The 22,043-nt window shown below is 39.3% G+C and overlaps 1 protein-coding gene across 1 annotated transcript in view; it reads left to right on the top strand.

Annotated features, from left to right (window-relative positions):
• Positions 1 to 20,254, top strand: part of LOC126469915 (DNA mismatch repair protein Msh2) — a 217,194-nt gene extending 196,940 nt beyond the window's left edge. Inside the window, exons 13-18 of the mRNA XM_050097303.1 lie at positions 5,130 to 5,351; positions 12,562 to 12,794; positions 12,958 to 13,049; positions 18,235 to 18,457; positions 18,646 to 18,741; positions 19,085 to 20,254. Of these exons, the coding sequence (XP_049953260.1) occupies positions 5,130 to 5,351; positions 12,562 to 12,794; positions 12,958 to 13,049; positions 18,235 to 18,457; positions 18,646 to 18,741; positions 19,085 to 19,222 (1,004 nt within the window). The 3' untranslated portion in view covers positions 19,223 to 20,254. The remainder of the gene's footprint in view (positions 1 to 5,129; positions 5,352 to 12,561; positions 12,795 to 12,957; positions 13,050 to 18,234; positions 18,458 to 18,645; positions 18,742 to 19,084) is intronic.
• Positions 20,255 to 22,043: the final 1,789 nt, after the last annotated feature.

The raw sequence follows: 22,043 nt of genomic DNA, 5'->3' as shown, positions 1-22,043 counted from the left end.
ACTTAAGTGAATGTGCTAGTCATGCGTTAATACTTTTCTCTGTCTCAGTAACACAAGCTGGGGTGCAGACTGGTCTATACTTTTGTGGCTCTACAAAGCTCCGATCCTGTTGTCTTGATTATAGGAGCCTTGCGTATAAGTCAGCATCGCCTTCAACATTATGAATGCTGGTCCTGGTACATCATTGTAGGGGTCAACTTTGCAACAGGTGCCTTTTGGAACAACCCTGTGTACAGCCTACTCGGGGAGGCTGGCCTCCCTCCACTGCAGATCAAGTGGCAACAACTGCTGCTCAGCTATGCAACACACACACACACACACACACACACACACACACACTCTGCTCCCCTGAGCATCTGAACTACCATGTCCTTTTTCCTAATAGGGAAATATACCTCCCACAACAGAGACCCAGGTTTAGAGTCACGAGACTCTGCTCTAAACTCCTTCTTTCCCCACTGTCATCTCTTGTCAAGGAGGAATCATGTGCACCCCCATATTGTGTACCCTGTCCTTGGATCTGCCTCAACCTCTCCTTTGGACCAAAAGACCCAGTAGTCCCTATGGTTTTTTGCTGCTTGTTCCTGGACATTGTTGACTCATATTGGGGCTCGGACGTGGTACACATAGACATCTGTATAGTCGACGGACAAACCGGTTTTGTCTACACCCATCAAAGATGCAGTGAACTATGCTCCCTGTCAAACGGATGCATTGTATTTACTGCAGAATTGGTGGCTCATTTTATGAGCCCTCAGCCACCTTTATTCTTGCCCTGAATAGTCATTCTTGTGACTTTTCAGGCTATCGTGGCAGATTTGTTGCAAATACACTACTCAGGTTTGCCTCCGGATCATATTGTGCAAATCTCACATGATTTTGTCACTACAACTGTTAGACATCTTTGGTTGGTAGCAGTTGCTGTTGGTATCGCTGCAAGACACGGCCGATGATCATCGCGCAGCAGCATTGAAATTTATTAGTGTCCCCTGCTGGGGGCCGCAAAAAAGCCTTCCATGTGTGCGCTGTGTGAAATGTCCATACTACCAAATGCTTCTGTGGTTAAAAGCTGAACTAAATCTCGGCAGTTCACTACGTCAAGTCAGGAATTGAAAGTTCTTGTTTCTCCTGTTTTAATTTAAGTCAGTCTGTACTGAATCCCAAGTTCTGCTTACTTGAAAGCCTGCATCCCTCTTGATAAGATTGTCCATCATATGGATATGCATATGCATGACCTCCTTAAGAACACAGTCCCAGAATGACTACACTGAGGATAAAAGTTCAGTCTTCTTGTAAAACATGCGATACCCTGTGTCCAGACAATTCTCCGCTACTGCTGTTTTGAGACTACCGTAGGCATATATGATGATGGTGTTCAAAACAATGTTCTTGCCCTGTTTGGCATGTCTGCCCCATAAAGATTTCCCACATTGCCATGGGATCTTATATACACTACATATCCAACCACAACAGATTCCTCAATTTTGCTGGTGGCCGAAAAACACACTTAATATTGTGTCTTGTGAGGATTCTTTCTATTCTTGAAGACATGCCACCAAAATACGCCAAGAACACTGTTGCAGTGGTTGCCTCTGCATCTTCATTTTCTTCCTTGCTTTGAACTTGCTTTGAATAGAATTCATGGCATATCTATCTATCAAAATAGCCATTCTGTTGGAACACAGTTCTTAGGTGTTATAGCTTGCCAGGCAGACTTTCGGCCATTCCCAGGGGATCCTCATGTGCTCTATGTACCAAAGAGTGCAAGACACTCCCGTGTTGTGCAAGATGATGATAGCTTGCGGCCTGCAAATATAACTCTCTGTAAGTTAGTGTGTGGTAGACACTGTGTCTCAGTGTACTATCTGCTTCTCTTCTAACTATGACACCCAGGAATGGTAAGATGCCATTTTTACACTTCCATGCTGAATTGTGTATTCGGATGGAGTGAGTTCAGATGTCAGAAACATCGGTAATGTCTGTATTCTACGGGGCCTCACTACAAATGTATCATCTTCATACCGCCAGAAGCAGGAAGGTTGGAGACTAGCCGACTACAGTGAGTTTTCTTCAAAGTGTTTTTAATCGGCAGGGACTTCTTTAGTAGTCTTCAGGCTGTCAACCAGTGCTAACCTTGACAGCAGTAGGGCGTTATTATCCAGGATCTTCTGATGACCTCCACCACACTGGATGGTCAGTCATCTTTATATGGATCCTTGGTCACTTTGGGATCCCAGGGAAGAAACATGCTGACCGATTGGCCAAATTGGCTACCAGAATGCCGACTTTGGAGATGGGGTACCGAAATCGGACCTTTGGTTGACTCTACGTTGACATTTGTTAGAGGCTTAGAATGTGGACTGGTGTGCCCTGGTTTCTCAAAAACTGCTAACCATAAAGGAGACCACAACATGTGGCAGTTGCCCCTTCATACTTTTTGCATGTAATGTACTGTCCTCTGTCAGTTTCACATTGGCCACACATGACTGACCCATGGTTTCATCCTCTGGTGTGAGGATCCACCCCACTGTCAGTGTGATGTCCATCTCATAGTGGCCCACATTCGACTGGACTACCCTAATTTGACCGTCTTACGGTGAGATCTTTAACTTGCTGACACGCCGCCTCTGGTGCTGACACGCTACCTATGGTGGTAGCAGATGATGCCAAAGCAGCTTCATGTGTAACCCATGAAAGTAGTTTTTACTCCTCTCTCTGACATAGGGCACATTAAATCTCAATGGCCAGTTGAGGGATTGGAGGGGTGCCTTATCGCCTGCCCTGACCCAAGGGGTCCATGGCTGCCCTTGCTCAGTAGTCCTGCCTGGCTCCCACCTTCCTAGCTTTTTGATTCTTCTTATTCTTTTACATCTGTCATTCACTGACAGATTTGTCATCATTCTTCTCTTTCCTGAGATTTTATCTTTTCCATGTTGCTAGTTTTCTTGTTACCATGTGGGAGCACCGATGGGATGCAGAGTGTGTGTCTCCAATTGCATAACATTTCCAGGAGGCCTATAGCTGCTTCCTGGGGTGGGACAAGTCTTTCGCCTCCACCCTTTTACCCATCTCTCACATCTACCTACTTCTATGTCTTGTTGTCCTTGATTCCTGGAAACAATAGAGTCCATTGGGATTTGTCTTCTGTGACCTTCCTCTCTGTGGACTGTTCCTGGCTTGACACACGAAGAATTAAGGGACCAGTGACCTGATAGTCTGGTCCCTTTAATCCCATCCATCCATCCATCCATCCAAAATGCTGAACTCCACATTTACGTTTAATATCTTCCATTTTCTATAGTGAGCTCTTCATACACTTCAAACTCCTTTTTGAAGCTCTGACGCTGTTCATACTGCAGTTGTCTCATCACAGATACCATTTGTAATATATTGTGTTATTCTGAAATATATGTTTTGAACACAAGAGTACACATTTTTGGTAAAACCTTTTAAGTTTCTTTGCATGCTTCATGAAGATTACTCCAGGTCTTGTCATTATTCTTCTGGAAAACACGTACAATCTTTGCTTGCTGTGCTCACAAAAACATGACAGCAAAGTTTCTGTTCAGAACATGTTCTGCGTAAAGTATCTTGACAATAGAACACTACGTAGAGCAAGATTTTCACTACAAAACAAAGAAGACTGCAGCATTCCAGAGTAAATAATTTCAGAAATGTGCCCAGTAAAACTAGTGAATCTAATTTTTAAGGAGAAAAATTGACAATGCAGGCAGACAAGAAAAATGTGATAAAATCAACAAGGAACTTACTACTAATAAATAATGTATCAAAATATTTAGGAGATCGAAACAAAAATTGATACTTTTGCTTTCTGTCATTCTTTTAAACATTCCCTTGAGCCATTCAGTTTGTACGATGATAGTTATGATCGTGTAATGTAGCATTAGCATCATAAGCAAGATTTTGATTGTCGGCATGTTGGTTCATGGCTGCCTGCATTATAGGTTTGCAGTGTTAGGAAGGATGGGAGAGTATGCTGACTAACTGCCTTAACGATAATCACAATCTAACAAAAGTGACTCTAGTAGCAACCTTCCGTCTGCTCATTGCATTGTATTACAACAGCTTCAATTTAATTTCACAGTCATTTATACAAGTAAACATTGTTTTTGAAGAGGGCTGTGTCGATAGTGGGCTTTCATGAATCATTGTTACTTTTGTGCGAAGTACACTAATCAGTAGTAGGCCCACAGTCTTAGGTTGGTACGACCTGGTATCAGATGTACAACATTCCACCTCAAGACGCTCCATAAAATGACGACAATTTCCACCCTCTTTCTCAACCTGGATGTACTTGAACTGAGTGACCCCTTGTCAGCAACTAGCTACGAAGACTGCCAACTTCAATGTTTTAACAAATATTGTGTTAAAAGTTTTATTTACCATAATTTTATAACAATTATCAATAAGAAGTCTCGCACTAAAACATGAATATCTTTTTAATGTGGTTTCATGAAAGACATTCTTCCATGTTTTATTTGCACACCATTGGACATGATCAGAACAAAGAGGGAAACCCACACACACATTTGTATATGTAAGCTCCCAGCCACTGCATCTGTGATTGATGCTTTGTATACTGTGTAGAGATAAGTAGAGCCAACTGCTGTTAAAAAGAAACGGAAACAGTTAATTATTTCAGATTTTTTAAATAGGCAAAATTTAAATTGTTTTAATTTCATATTTTGAACAATATAAAGAGAATGACAGTAAGAGTACTTAATTCATTTTCACTGGTTGTGTTTCCTATGCTTTCCTGTATTTTTACACTATTGTGAATAAATCTGTTGAAAAGAGTTAAAAGGGGTTTTTGCTGTATCTGTTATTTGTGGTATGAGTTGAATTGCTAGTAAGAGTGGGCTAGCCCTTATATTTTAGGTTGTTTATTGGACATAGATTCTCTGCAGCAAAATTTTGTTGTTTTGTGATTCCATTACTGTTTGTGAACTATGTTTTTAAATATAATTCAAATGATCAGTTCTAACAAAGAAAGGCTCTTTTTGTAGAGTTTCCAAGTTTGCAAAATACGAATTGTACACTAAATTTATTTATCCTTCAGCCATTCTCTTTGTTACCAATTATTATGGTTTGATGTTGCTCATTTGCAGGTGCTTACTATGATGTGGTTTATGGGTTGAATGCTGTGCTTGCTCGGCTAGATGTTCTAGCCAGTTTTGCAGAAGTATCTGCTACTGCTTCAAGGCAGTATGTCCGCCCCATTCTTCATGAGTCAAATGTTGGCATATTGAAGTTGGAGGAAGTTAGACACCCTTGCGTGGAAATTTGTGATGGACTTTCATATGTTCCAAATGATGTTGAGTTTATCAAAGGTTAGTAACATGTAAGAATAGTAGTTCATTTAAAATTTTGCTGTTATTACATTTGAGAGATTTTAGTTTTAGGAGGAGTGAATGGTAAGCATCAATCCAACCCTTAAGTTCAAAATTTTCCAATAGTTCTATTGTGCATAAACACAAAAACGGTAATTATGTTGTACTTTCATGTGCTTTAGTCAGGAGTTCTGAAGATTGTGTAGCAATCTTTATCAGCTCTTTAGCATTACTCTGAGTTTTAGTAGTACATACCCAGATGGAATGCTGAGTGTGTAAAACTATACAAGAAGCTCCTCCAAGGAGGAGACAAAGAGATAGCTGATGAACTGCTGTACAAATTGGAAGTGCATTGATGCAAGAAATGGACAGAAACAGTCATCAACCTGGACTTCAAAAATTCTAGCAGAGACGCCTGGTCACTTTTAAAGAAATTAGGTGGAAAGCCTAAGGATACAAGAGGTGAAATGGCCCTGCACTCAGATGGGATTGTGAATGACTTTGTGACTGCTTCAGTAACCCCATGGTACTAAGCATTCACCACCTATATCAAACATGAACTCACAGCTTTGAAGATATGTAGCCCCAACCATATTCTATTTTCATGGCCCTTTAGTGTCAAGGGAATAACAGTGACTCATGAAGATGTAAAAGTGGGAAAGACACCAGGGTCTAATGGAATTAATCCCGAATTCCTCCTGAACTATGGTAAATATACCAAAAAATGGCTAGCGAAGTTTCTTGCTGATATCATAATGAGAGGGAGAGTCCTCAGGGTTGTCACAAGTTCTGGAAATCAGGGAATTTCAGACATATCAGGGAAATCATGAAAATTCTAAAAAACACAGGGAAAATCTTGTTTTTTGTCTCAGTAACTGAAATGATTTGTTTACTGAGATGTCTTGCATCATCTCTGGCCAGGCGCAGCTTCCCTACTCCCTTATTCTTACTGCTTCTCCCCTTCTTACCACGCCCCTCAGACTGCAGTCAGTGCAGCCACCACTTCTTGCTGCTAGCCTAGCAACTGCTGACAAGAGCCAGAGACACGTGAGGAGTGGTTTGTTTGGATCTGATTGTCAGATATTGTTGGCGCAGTGGCTGGAGACAGTTGTCTTGTGTGCACGAGTTGTGTCTGAGTGGTGGTGTGTGTGTGTGTGTGTGTGTGTGTGTGTGTGTGTGTGTGTGTGTTCTGACAAAGCCTATGGCTGAAAATTCAAAGAAACTGGTACAGGCATGCGTATTCAAATACAGAGATATGCAAACAGGCGTACATAAGATAACAAGTGTCGGGCACAGTTGTTAGAATGGATACTGCTGCTACAATGGCAGGTTATCAAGATTTAAGTGAGTTTGAACATGGTGTTATAGTCGCCGCGCTAGTGATGGGGCAGAACATCTCCGAGGTAGCGATGAAGTGGAGTTTTTCCCATACGACCATTTCACGAGTTTACTGTGAATATCAGGAATCTGGTAAAACATCAAATCTCTGACATCGTTGCAGCCAGAGAGAGATCCTGCAAGAACGGGAGAATCGTTCAACATGAGAGAAGTGCAACCCTTCCACAAATTGCTGCAGATTTCAATGCTGGGCCATCAACAAATGTCAGCGTGCAAACCATTCGGTGAAACAACATTGATACAGGCTTTCAGAGCCAAAGGCCCACTCATTTATCCTGGATTACTGCATGACACAAAGCTTTACATCTCACCTGGGCCTGTCACCACTGACATTGGACTGTTGATAACTGGAAACATGTTGCATGGTCGGACAAGTCTTGTTTCAAATTGTATTGAGGGAATGGACATATTTGGGTATGGAGACAACCTCGTGAACCCATGTACCCTGCATGTCAGTGGGGGCTGTTCAAGCTGGGGGAGCTTCTTTAATGGTGTGGGGCGTGTGCAGTTGGAGTGATATGGGACCCCTGATATGTCTAGATATGCCTCTGACAGGTGACACATTTCTAAGCTTTCTGTCTGATAACCTGCATCCATTCAGGTCCATTATGCATTCTGACGGACTTGGGCAATTCCAGCAGGACAATGCGACTCCCCACACATCCAGAATTGCTACAGGGTGGTTCCAGGAACACTCTTCCTAGTTGCTGGCCACCAAACTCCCCAGACATGCACATTATTTAGCACATCTGGGATGCCTTGCAACGTGCTGTTCAGAAGAGAACTCCACCCCCTCATACTCTTATGGATTTATGGACAGCCGTGCAGGATTCATGGTGCCAGTTCCCTCCAGCACTACTTCAGACATAAATCAAATCCCTGCCACATCATGTTGCGGCACTTCTGCGTGCTCACAGGAGCCCTACATGATATTAGGCAGTTGTACCATTTTCTTTGGCTCTTCAATGTATCTGTTGTATGGTTGATCACTGCAGCCTCATTTCATCAAGAGGTTGTCTGACATGTGAGTAGCTGGCACACAAGTGGACTTCCACTACAGGCCAAAATTGCAGGCCTTCTGATCTGAAGCCCATCATTTCCCACTAATGTGCAAGCCCTGCCTGTCAGATCTAATCTCACCGATCTACCCACAGACTGGGTCTGTTTGTGTGTGGCATAATGTGGCAAATTTTCGTGGTTTATCAAAGTACGCAGGACTGCGGTGCTCCTCTGCAATCAATGGGCTCGGGTGGCAGATTTCAGGAATTGCGACTGTCTCACTGCAAGTACATTGTACAGTGCGGCATTTTGTAAACATTTTATTTACTGTAGTCATTTAGGCATTTCAAAAGTAATTTATGTATCAGAAAGTATAGACGATAACAAGAAGAAAATTGTGGCAGTCCCTGGTGGTTTGTACACAATGTACTCGTATATTTCTCAAAAGAACAATCACACAGTACCTGTAAAATAATAGACATAACACAGTAGATAATAACCGACAATAACGAGCATAGTAGAACCAACGTTTTATCGGCAGTCCCCTGTAGTGTTGATTTACACAGCTCTTCCCTGCCTTATCCCCTTCTTTCAAGAGGCCTACTTTTTTCTAAGGTTATTTCTGAAATCAGTGAAGGTATTTTAAATATGTTTTGCAACTCCAAGGAAATGTGTATTTTTGTCACCAAATGTGTTTTGCTTTATTGAAATAAAATAACAACAGTGGTCTTAATGAAATGCACATACCATTTGGCTTGCTTACTCCATCTAAAAACAGTTAATTACAAAAGATGTTGAAGTTAGTACTTAACATTTTTGCTCGGATGGAGGAGAAGAACAGAAATATTTAGATTTTTTGTCTACTTATGTCTTTACTTACCTTTGAGATCAGGGAAAAATGCTGAAACTTGTCTGGAAATCAGAGAAGTGCCAGGAAATTTCACTTGGGGAAACTTGTGGAACCCTGATTCTGAATGGAATGGAAAAGACCATCGCCATCCTTATGCCATGAAAACCAAGCAACGAGCAAAAAAATATCATCCTGCAACCCTTCTAAACATAATGGACAATCTTCTTCACAGAGCCATCTACAAAAGAATCTCTGATGCAATATTTGAGAAAACTCAATTGAACAAGCTGGCTTTCACTCAGGAAGGAGCCGTACCAACCAGATAACATCACTAAAGACCTGCATAGAAGGCGGCTTTCATACGAATTTACAAACATCAGCTGCATTATAGATCTGTCAGCAGCTTACAATGCGGCCTGGAGACAAGGGCTTCTCCACAAACTTGTTCAAATAATCGCATGTAGAAAAACAGCCCAACTTATTAAACAGCATGCTTGGTTTGGAGCTGAGTGGAGGGATTCAACCAAATAATTTACTGACTCTGTGGTGGTTTTGGCTGTAGATTTCTGGACCTGCATTATGGGTGGAAAATTGTAGGACTTCTGTTGATAGGTCAGTGGTGCACTACGCAAAGGAAGCGTCTACTCAAGTAACTGATTATTTGTGACTGTGGACTAGGCAGTACTTTGAGTACTGCAGGTAGTGAAATCAGACTATGCTCAGAGTAAGGACACTTCAGCTGTCAAAATATTATCAGTAAATTGTTGAAGTATTTGTAGTAAAGTTCCTGAATTTAGTGCCTTCCAGGTAAGCTGTCTCACTCAAATTATTCTTGGAACTGAGAGCTGAAGCTCTAAATATTTATCAAGGCATGGAATGTGTACCGAAAATACAGATTAGGCACCGTAGGTGGGAGAGTGTCCATTGCAGTTCACAAAAATATTGTCTTGATCGAGGTTGAAAATGAGTCTGACTGTGAAGTTACCTGTACACGTATAACAGGTCTAGGTGAAATGTTAATTGTTGGATGTATTTACCAGCCACCCAAATGACAATTCTGAAATCATTCAAAGTAAGTGTAAGCTCAGTAGTGCAGAAATAGCCAAATGATGCAATGTTTGTGGGGGCGACTTTAACGCGCTGACTGGGACATGTATGGATTCATTGCAGTTGGCAGTGATGGTCAGTCTCGGGGAGTACTTTGGAACACATTTTCAAAAACTGTCTTAAGTAGCTAGTTCAATAGCGCACAAATAATAGAAATATTTTAGATCATGTAGTTACAAACAGGCCTGTCAGTATAGAGACAGGGATTTGTGATCATGATGTCATCATAGTAAGGATGGTTTCTAAAGTTAATAAATCCATCAAGACAGCTAGAAGAGTATTTTTGCTAGAAAGAGCAGATAAGCAGTCATTAGCTATGCTCTTGGGCAATGAATGGACATAATTTCATTCTAGTGTGATGAACGTAGGGGAATTATGGGCAGAATTTAAACGGATTGTAAATCATGCTCTGGAGTTATTATGTGCCAAGCAAATAGATGAAGAACAAGATTCAGAAAATGTAGAGGAATCAGAGGCTACTGTCAGTTAGAAAAAGAAATTGCAAATGATTGGCAAAAGATTCATGCACCTGTAAAAAGATCAATGTGCAAAGCATACAACTACTACCAATATCATACCTTAGCAAAAGATCTTGCGGAGAACCCAAGGAAATTCTGACCCTACACATAATTGTGAAGTGGGTTGAAGACTTCTATCAAGTAACTCATTTACCAGTCTGGTGTGGCAATGGAAGAGAGCAAGATGCCAGTTGACCTGGGAGGCCAGCCTCAGCCATTACAGATGATTGAGATATATTCAAGCAACTGCCCTTAAGTCCTGTTCTCTCCCCATGTGATTTTAGTGCCTTTGATCTCTTAGAAAAGGCCTTGAAGAGTCAAAGATTCATGTAGGAATGTACAGCAGGGAGCTATGAACTTCTTCGTACAGCAGGACACTGTGTTTTACTGTACAGTGCATCAGTGAGACAATTGCCTCAATACTCGTGGCAATTTTGCCTGATTCACATGCCAGTTCTGGACTATGCAGCCTTTAAATGGAAATTTCTTGATCATCCTTCATAATAAGTTTTCGTGAGAAAGAAAAGCTGATGTCAATGAATCGACACAGTTTTAGAAAACATTGCTCGTGCAAAAGTCAGCTTGCTCTTTTCTCATATGTTATCCTGCAAACCATGGATGAAGGGCAACGTGGAGATTCCGTATACCTAGATTTCAGGGAAGTTTTCAACATGGTGCCCCTCTGCAGACTGTTGATAAAGGTATAATCATATGGAATAGGTTCCCAGATATGTGAGTGGCTCGAAAACTTTTGAGTAAGAGAACCCAGTGCGTTGTCCTTAATGGTGAGTGAGTGTTCATCAGAGACAAGGATATCATCTACAGTGCCCCAGGGAAGTGTGACAGTACCGCTCTTGTTCTCTATATAGGTAAACGATCTGACAGGCAGGGTCAGCAGCAGTCTGCAGCTGTTTGCTTATGATGCTGTGGTGTATGGGAAGGTGTTATAATTGAGTGACTGTAGGAGGATACAAAGTGACAGACAAAATTCCTAGTTGGTGTGATGAATTTGCAGCTTGCTCTAAATGTAGAAAAATGTAAGTTAATTCAGATAAGTAGAAAAAACAATGCCATAATGTTCAAATACAACATTATTAGTGTCGTCCTTGACACAGTCATGTCAATTGAATATCTAGGCAGGTAAATGACTAATTTTGGTACAAGTTACCTATCACCATGCGCAATACGGTGGCTTGCGAAGTATGTATGTAGATGTAGACACCAGACAATAGGGTAAGCTCTTCAAAGATGCTAAATGATGGACTACCTCAAATCTGTCCTCACCCCAGTGCTGCTTGATCTGTACATCTCTGATGTGCTCTAAACGATATCCCCTAAGTTCTGATATGCTGATGACTGAGTGCTGGCAGTGGGACGCCGAAATTTTGAAGAAACAGAAGACATCTCAACATCTGATCTGGCGATAATGGGGAAATACTTTCAGAGGTAGCTTGCTGTCATTTGTGTAATAGAGCAGTGACTAGACAGGTCCAAGTCCATTTTGGTGACAGAATATGTCACTGCAACTAACACCCAAGATATCCGATGGTTACAATGGACCAAACACTGTCATACAAGAAACATCTGGTAAACACAGCAGCAAAGATATGAACTAGGAACATCATCCTACATAAGCTGTACAGAACAACCTGGGGCTTTGTTACTGAAATGCTGCGTGGCGTACTTCAGCACTTTGACTAGCCTACTCTGCTGTGGAATACGGTGCTCTTGTACAGATCAGTCACACATGCACTTCCACACCGTGGCCTGCGACGAAAAGCAGCCCCGCTCAGTGAGTTTAAACACATACAAGCCAACATGCAACTCCCTATCTATCAAGATGCAGCTATCCTAGAAAACTACAAGCTTCGATCAAGGAAACCGTCCGTGAAAGCAGCCATGGGAGTGAGACTGGACAGCGGCTTTCTCTCCACATTGCTAGAACTTGCCTTGCATAAGAAAGAAACCATCTACCTTTGGGACCAATTGCATAGAATATGGCAACCACTAATACAATACCCACCAATCGTGGCAGTAGCACAGACTCTTTTTATAGATGAGGTAAGGCTCCATCTCCAAAATGTGACTGTGGAGCAGCCAGTTAAATAGTTTGCCACATTGTTACAGAATGCAAGGCATATCATGGAACTTCCAATGATTTCCTGCGGGCACCGAACAATCCAGTTGTTTATGTTAAAAATTTAAGTGTCTGTCTGTAAATTGCATATGCTTACTGTCTATTTTATTTAATATTGTGTTTTAAAAAACATACACTATATAAATAAATAATAATTATCTTTTAGGTTAATAATCTTTTATGGTGATTTATTTCTTATAGATGAGAAGACCTTTTACGTCATTACTGGACCTAATATGGGTGGAAAAAGCACATATGCACGCTCTGTTGGTATCTGTGTTTTCATGGCTCAAATTGGATGCTTTGTACCATGCAGCAAGGCTGAAATATCAGTTGTGGATGAAATATTTGCAAGAGTTGGTGCAAGCGACGATCTGAGTAAAGGAATGTCAACATTTATGAAGGAGATGATGGAAACATCGAGCATCATTAGAGTAAGATCTTCTCTGAGCTTTTAATGACCTCTCCACTTCCACCACTGCAAGATTTATGTTTCAGAGACAAATAAATGACACTTAAATTTATAATTATTTGGTCCTAAGCTGCTAATTCAGGAAAGTAAGTATAATTAAATTTTGGAAATTGTTTTCATTGCAGAGTGCCACTAGAAAATCTCTTGTTCTCATTGATGAACTTGGAAGGGGTACATCTACTTACGAAGGTTGTGGCATCGCATGGGCAATTTCAAAGTGAGTGTCTCAGAAAAACTTTCATCAGGGAAAATTTAAGTTTTTATTGTTGCTCAGCTCAATATTTAAGTGTGTAATCTAATTCTTGAATTAATTTTACCATTACTGATAAAATAGTGTCAGAGAATAACAGATCATTTTTAGAACAGTTTGGCCCCCCATTTTGAATTTGGGGGTGTTAAACATAAGTGATGCCACAGAGCAATCACAAAATTTGTGCCCTGCTATATCGTTCAAAATAGTAGTTGTACTAAAATTTTGATAACATGCGTGGTTAGTATATGGAATTACAGTTATTATTTCTGCTGTTACACAAAGAATACTTACTTAATTTTGTAGACTTCTTGCATTTAAATCGTATGATATAAGGAACTTTTGAAGCAAAATAGCAATAAAACAATTCAGTTTAAAATGGAGCTGCAGGAAGATCATGTCTTATCTTTTATTGGAGGGTTTGGCACAATAGTGTAATAGATACAGGTTCCATCTGCATAGAACAAGTGAAGAAAAATTAAACAATGGGAAGTCCAGGATAGAATAACAACAATATGAAAAGGATAAACTGCTTCTCACCACATACAGATGTGTTGAGTTGCACACACACACACACACACACACACACACACACACACACACACACTGAAAAGACTGCTAGCTTTTAGCTTTCTGACAAAAATGGCCCCCTTCAACAGCAAAAAACACACATAATCACAGAAGTATGATTCACAGATGGGTCGTTCCCGAGCAGCCACAGATGGTAAACGCGCTGTGTGTGTGTGTGTGTGTGTGTGTGTGTGTGTGTGTGTGTGTGTGTGTGTGATGGGGAAAGGGGGCGGGGTGCACACGTTTCTGAAGCAGGACTTTTTTATCTGAAAGCTAAAAGCTTAGCAGTCTTTTCATTGTGTCTGCGACTCAACACCACCTCTATGTGGTGAGTAATCATCTATCTCTTAGTATTGTTGAAGAAAATTACAGATATCTTACACATACAGGAGGTGGGAATATACAAGAACCTTTCACAGCAAAGGTATTTGTGTACTGACCAAATGACATATAGACAGGTTATTCAAAAACACTTTTCACACTTGTGAATTCTATGAAGAGTCTGTGCTACCTTACGAAATTTGCACTTTGAAAATACACATAACGCTACAGTTTGTTTTGCATTTTAAAATTGTACTGTGAATATGAATATCACATTAATTGTAATCTTAGTGTAGGGTATTAACTGTTATCTTTCCAACTTTTGTAGTTGGAAATGTTGTTTACTGTAATTACTTTTCATTTTCAATAGCTGCCATTTATACGAAGGAAACTCAGCTTTGCTCTCTGATGTTATTAGTTTTCTTAAAGGCCTAGGGAGGTATGTGTGGAAAGAAATCATCAAAAGTTAAAGTACTTTTGATCACACTACCAGGAAGTATTACATTGCTCTTGGTATATTATAGGGTGGTCAGAAACAGTGTGAAAAGCTTCCAAGGTTGTTGGAAGATAGATTGTGCTGAAAAATAATTGTTAAGAAACAAATTAGATACATTGAGCCAAGCATCAAAGTTAGCCATCAGGCCACTGTGCATGCAAATTTGAGCAGCCCTCCATATACAGTTACTGTCAGTTGTTCTCGTAGTGTAGATGATAGCACACAAGACTGCTCATCCTTTGGCTCACATGTGATCCATGTTTACATTTAGTAATTCTGCTGTTTGCTCTTCGTTTACTGCTCTCATTTCAAATGAAAACAAACTGATTTCTGTGGCTGGGAGCTATCAAGTGAATTAAAATACATTCACGTAATTACGGAAGGCTAAAATGTGTTATTTGTTTCAGATTTTATTTCCACCTTTCTGACAGTCAAGCATTAATTGCCTTGCAGAATAATGAAGCTACTTTTGTCGCATTGCTACAGAAATCCGGCTTTTGATCTATCTTTTCCGCTGAGACAGCCAATTTATTTGAAACGAAGTGTTACCACACTATTGGCTAGTTTCAACTGTTCGCTGCATTTCAAATGCACACTTTCATCTTCTGGCACATATGGCATTATGCCATAATAAAGATCTCAGCATTAGATAATACAGTACTGGTGCTCCAAGAAAACTGACATCCCAAACACCACACTGAAGAGCTTAATATCAGGTCGAGGCCTACTTCGTTGGCAATCTGGACATACGAATGTGCACTTTAAGACGAATTATTTATTGCAGTATGGTTCACGAAATTCCGACACTCTTGGAGTATGCTCTGATGTCTTGTTTCTTTTATGACATCATGTAAGATATTTTAATGTTTTACACATACGGGCTTCCTACGTCATCGCAGCTGCACAAGCGCGGTGATGCCTCTTATCTGCCGCTCTCTAGCAACTGCTGGAACAAATCTGTTTCTAACAGATCATGGGAAAAATATTGCGAATTGTGGTTTGAAAAGCTTTATTTTCAGAGTAAATTTACTTTTATGCAAGATGAACTATGTGCGAGAATGTACGATGAATTTCTTAAATAACAGAGTGTTTGACTCTCATTTAAAAATAAACTGTTTGATGACAATCCATTTGCCAGAATTTCCAGCCCAGAAGATCTGAGATTAATGATGGTATTAAACATTTTGCTGGCACATTTGTGTGATGTATCTTAAAGTGTAAAATGCACAAAAAAGATCAAAATTATATGTGAAAGCTTAGCTTCTCTTGCGGCTTACAAATCAGAGAGACCAATACTATATCTGAAAGGTTTTTTCTTGTAACAGCACTATGTATATAAACTTTTCCTATTTGTGTGTTTGTACTACTTAACAATGATGTTGCTATTGGCTGACTACATCACATGTCCTATGCTCTGAATATCCGCTGTCATCGGCTGGCGAGATTGCATGACATGAGGTATGACTGGCTTACAAAAGCGCTTCGCAATCTCCATTTCAATGCTTCGGAGAGTAACATGCGGTGTTTGGTGGAATGCGAATTTATACGTTCGTAATATGAAAATTTGCAGTGTTTATGTTGCTGCACATCAAAGAACTTTCCAAAATGTGTTGTGGTTGACAACCCCCCCTCCTCCCCCCTGTGAGTATCGTTTCCTAAAGTGCTGGGAAGTCCTAAGCCGCTGTGTAGAACTATAACCATTCAAATGATTCATACGTTTTACAGTTGCGAGGGATAGTATACTGTCACTTAACACGGAAGAAGTGTATTTTCACTTGGGAGAAAGTGTATTTTTAACCAGGAGATCCGGGGGGAAATCTGGAATTGTTTTTTTCCTTGTCCACGTATACACCCTGTGTCAGAAAAAAATCTAAAAGATGTATCTGGAGCGACTTAATATGGAAGGCTCATATTAAACTATTTGTAAAGAGTGGCTGGTAGAATCTCAAGGAAATGCATTTCATCCACTAAGGAGATAGCTTACCAAAAACTTTCAGTAGATTTCCTTTTACTGCCCATTACCAGTTGAAATTAAAGGAAGAGGGAGACAGGAGTCCAAGAATAGCTTCATATTTTATTGCTGGTTTGTGTAATCAGCTTGAGGTAGTGGTGGTGGTGGTCAACCAGATCCATTTATGTATGTGACAGTCTGCAGAAAACCATATTATAAATGAAAAATTTAGAGAGTGCTTCAAGTGAAAATTAGTTTCAGGGAAACTAAAATTTGTAGCTTCAGTACTGAATTTTGTGTGTCTTTAAAGTGATGAGACTGTTCCAGATAAGTGAAAATCACTAACAAAATTGTTTGCGTGCATAATATGCTTAGAAAGCTCTTCCTCCTCTCTGTCTCTTTTTTTTAACTTTCAGTGGACCTGCAAACACTGTTATTACTTCCACATTGCAGTTGCTACTTCTTTCCTACAGATAGGCTGAATTACCAAAGTGTATATTGCCCATTAACACATACTTGGTCTCTGTCCCCGTGTGGAGCTTAATGTATGGGTTTCTGAAGATGACTACACACAAACCATTGAAAATGACTGGCAGTATGCCTCCAAACACATAATTACCTCCCCTATCTTTTACTTGTGGTTTTTTTAAAAAAATGAAGATATGTGATAGAGGTAATAGAACCATCTTACAGTCTGCCTCAGATATTGTTTTTCTATAATTATTAACATCATCTTTCTTCACCAAGCATCTCTGCAGCACCCTCATGGTGATCGAATCTACATCCCCTGCCCCACCCCCACCCTGAACACTGTCTTCTCCAAATTGGTAACTGAGAACCTTTTCTCTATCACACCCTTTGGCCCCCCAGTCTGTCTAGTCTCAATTTCCACTATTTTCTTGTCCCTTCACTCCCCCAGTACTGCACCTGCTTCCCACTATTCCCTCTGGCCTTGTCACTGTAGTTTTATTTATAGTTTTTGTTCTATAAATCGTTATTCGCTTTGTTCTCTTAGCAGTTTCCCCTTTACATTCTAGGACAGCAAGGTTTCCCATTTGCAAGACATTTGGCTCACATTCAGCGCGACAGTGGCTCTGATCCCCATCTGGTCAGCTGTGATCACCATCTGGTCATCCAGATTTTCATTTTCTGTGGTTCTCCGAAATTGCTTAAGGCCAATGCTTAGATAGTTCATTTGAAAATGACACTATTGATTACCTACCCCATTCTCCCCCCATCCAAACTTGTGCAGTGTCCCTAATTACCTCATCATTTACACATTGTTAAAATGTGATCACTCTTTCTTCCTCATTCCTTCCTGCCTTCCCTTCTATTCCCCCCTCTCCCCCTCCATACACCCCACACATAATGTTTTATCCCAGCATAAATCAGAGTGAGCTTCCTTTGGTGTCATATTCCTGTTGTTAACCCTGCTACCCTCCACATCAAAACACTTGCTTCTCTTCTCTCTTCTCTTCATCTTTCTGCTTATCTTTCCATCCTTTTCCTTATTACTGTGGTGATTTCACCTGCTCTGCCCAACAGTCCCTCAGCCTAGTTTAGCCAGAGGTAGCCATGTGTGTATGCATGTTGTCCAAAGCAGAATGCAAGTTTCCCACTTTAGTTGCCATGTTCTAAAGCTTGTTTATTTGCAGATCTACTGCTCACCACGTCCACTATGCACTGAGTGGTCATCAGTACTCATTCCATTTTTGACTGCTGTTTTTTTTTTTTTTGTATTTTCTGTTGTAGTACCACAATTATGTATACAACACAGTAAATACTGCTGAGAATAATAAACCAATATTTTCTAGGCACTTGGCAGAGAAAACAAGGTGTTTCACATTATTTGCTACTCATTTTGATGAAATAACTGAGCTAGCAAATGAGCTACCAAATGTTCACAATCTACATGCAACTGCAATGATTGTGGATGGTAAACTTACAATGCTATACAAAATTGAGCAAGGATTTTGCAACAGGAGCTTTGGAGTTGAAGTTGCTAAGGTTGCCAAATTACCAGATGATGTGATAGAGGTAAGTGCAGTATTGTTGGCAGTGGTTGATAGTTCGTAAATATTTCATAAAATTAGAAAATATTGTAATACTGAAAGTGGTATGTGACTTGCAATATTACTAGTGAATTGGACAGCTCATCTTGACAAGTCATTGTGTGATGCAGTTTAACGCCTGTGTCTCCTATCATCATTTAATTCATGTTTCAGGATGCCACTGCTAGGCTCAAGAGTTATGAGACTGAATATCTAGACAGAGGTGATATTAATGAAAAGGAGAGCATTGTTTCTTTTGAAAAGCTAATGGTAAGATTGTGTTCAGTGTATTCGTATCTGAAAGTGACCTGGTCTTTCCACGTATCGTTTTCTTTGCTACAGGAAACAGTTTTATTAATAAGAAGTATCTGTGTATATTATTCTACTAAAATGACTTGGTAATTTACACGAGAGTAAGTTGTGCATTGAGACCAACCTGTGATCCAATTGCTGCTCTTTCTATATGAGCAGTATTTTCTCTCCCTTTTTGTCTAATAAATTTCATTTGTGCCCATGAAACAGAGGTCTTTCTAAAATGCCAATAGTGTTATGTCAGGTGATATTTGCCTCCACATGTTTGAGTATTCTGTAAAAAGCCTTGTTATGTTCACAGGAACACCCAGATGTGTTGGAGAAACTTCTGAACAAATTGAAAACTATTGCAAAAGAAGATCTGCCGCCAAATGCGAAATTTCGGAAGGTCATAGAAGAAAGGGAAAGGGCTGTGTCTTTACTATATGATTTTGAATGAATTTAACACATTTTTTGTCTTTGAAAGTTCCTGTAGATAAGTACCTGACTTCTATAAAATGTTACGAAGCTGTAATATAAGTGGAAAGGCACCAGCCTGCTCTAACAAACTGAAGCTGCAACAAAGTTTACAATGCTTACAAGCAGTTATGGCACTTCATTCAACAAGGCACCACTGTGCTCCATTCTTAGACAGCTGTGATTGCATTTCATCAAGACATGCAGTTTTTTAACACAATTTAATTTAAAGTTTATCATTTAACTGCTTTGACAAAATTTTGATCAGAGATGGAAATCTTCTGGCCTGTTGTGATAATTTTTATTGCATGATTTGTGACGAGATTATTAGTATTAGGTTCAGGTATACAATATAGAAACAAATGCAAGAAAAGGTTACAAAATAATTATTGTGTTATGCATCAGAGCATAAGATGCTCAATACTGAAAAATCACAAGAATTGAATTGTGCTGAATCACAAGTGTCACTTACGTAATGGTGTAAGATATGTGAGGTCATGCAAGGCAGGGAGAGAGAGAGAGAGAGAGAGAGAGAGAGAGAGAGAGAGAGAGAGAGAGTGAGAGAGTGAGTCTTTACCCTTATTTATGTTTCATTTTCCATTTTTGTTCCATACTTTTCTTTAAATATTGATTTTAAGTGTTTCATTTTCCCATTTTTGTCCCTTCCTTTTTTTAAATATTGACTTTAAAGACTGAAATAAAATGAGGCCGTACCGTTTTGTAGTCACTCAATAGTTCAGCATTAATTGTTGAAATGTGTGTTTTGTATGTAAATCACATGTTGTTTAGGCCTGTGTTTGTAATTTTCAGCCAACCTACCTCTCTGTTACTCATTGCTGTTAATTGTGTCTTTTTACATCAGCCATTCATCCACACATTACATTCAAGCTCTTTGTGAAGGCAGTTTCTAATGATATTGACAGTATTGTTTTATGTTCTGCTTTTATTTGCCAGAATGTCATCTTATAATTTGATTTAATTGTGTAACATAGTGCACTTGAACATTTACATTAATTTTTGTATTTAATTACTAAAAATAAACTCTTTTCATACGTTTTTTGCTACATAAATTTCTCAAACCCCTGACACCTCATTTATTTGTGGTGTTGCATTCCCAGATCAAACATAGGATGAAGTTTTGTCCTATACTTACACCTCTTTCATTAATAAACCTATCAGAAGGATATAATTACAATGCGGGCATTTGACCTGAAGATTTGGTGAAAAGCGTCCTAATCCCATCACATAAAGAAATACAATACCAAGGAATGCAAAGATTACATGATGATAGATTTTTTTTCCATGTGCAACATTATAAAGATTGTGTGTAACTTTGTTCCAAGAAAAATGGAAAAATAACTGAGGAAAACATGGGGAGGATCAGTTTGGATTCAGGAAAGGAAAAGGAATGTGTGATGCTATTGGATGTTTTATGATGATAGGACAAAGAATACTAAAAGTTTAAAATGATATGAACATCTATTTTGTTGACTGGGGTACGGTATTTGACAGAGAGGACTAGAGTGTTATGCTGAAGACACTGAAAGGTGTTACTGTAGTCTTGTAGGACAGAAGACTGATAAAGTAACTACAGACAAAAAGCAGTGGTAAGAATTCGTGCATAGTACTGACAGATTAGATTAATACAAGTTCCATGGATCATGAATACGATATTTCGTAATGATGTGGAATAAGTCAAATTTTCCAATACATGACATAATTAAGTTAATTTAACAACATAATTAAGTTAATATAACAACTTTTTTCTTTTTTTTAAAAAAAATAATTTTTTTGTTTGGGTTTTTTTTTTTTTTTTTTTCTTAATTTATATCTAAAAATTCCTCTATGAAGTAGGAGGAGTTGTCATTCAGAAATTCTTTTAATTTCTTCTTAAATACTTGTTGGTTATCTGTCAGACTTTTGATACTATTTGGTAAGTGACCAAAGACTTTAGTGGCAGTATAATTCACCCCTTTTTGTGCCAAAGTTAGATTTAATCTTGAATAGTGAAGATCATCCTTTCTCCTAGTATTGTAGTTATGCCCACTGCTATTACTTTTGAATTGGGTTTGGTTGTTAATAACAAATTTCATAAGAGAGTATATATACTGAGAAGCTGCTGTGAATATCCCTAGATCCTTAAATAAATGTCTGCAAGATGATCTTGGGTGGACTCCAGCTATTATTCTGATTACACGCTTTTGTGCAATAAATACTTTATTCCTCAGTGATGAATTACCCCAAAATATGATGCCATATGCAAACAATGAGTGAAAATAGGCGTAGTAAGCTGATTTACTAAGATGTTTATCACCAAAATTTGCAGTGACCCTTATTGCATAAGTAGCTGAACTCAAACGTTTCAGCAGATCATCAATGTGTTTCTTCCAATTTAATCTCTCCTCAATGGACACACCTAAAAATTTTGAATATTCTACCTTAGCTATCTGCTTCTGATAAGGTCTATATTTATTAATGGCGTCATACCATTTGCTGTACGGAACTGTATGTACTGTCTCTTATCAAAATTCAGTGAGAGTCCGTTTACAAGGAACCACTTGGTAATTTTCTGAAAGACATTATTGACAATTTCATCAGTTAATTCTTGTTTGTCAAGTGTGATTACTATACTTGTATCATCAGCAAAGAGAACTAACTTTGCCTCTTCATGAATATAGAATGGCAAGTCATTAATATATATTAAGAACAACAAAGGACCCAAAACTGACCCTTGCGGAACCCCATTCTTGGTAGTTCCCCAGTTTGAGGAATGTGCTGATCTTTGCATATTATGAGAACTGCTT

This window comes from Schistocerca serialis, chromosome 3, assembly GCF_023864345.2.
Source record: "Schistocerca serialis cubense isolate TAMUIC-IGC-003099 chromosome 3, iqSchSeri2.2, whole genome shotgun sequence".
NCBI lineage: Eukaryota > Metazoa > Arthropoda > Insecta > Orthoptera > Acrididae > Schistocerca > Schistocerca serialis.
Note: the sequence above shows the minus strand (reverse complement) of the source record. Positions and strands in the feature narration are given on the sequence as shown.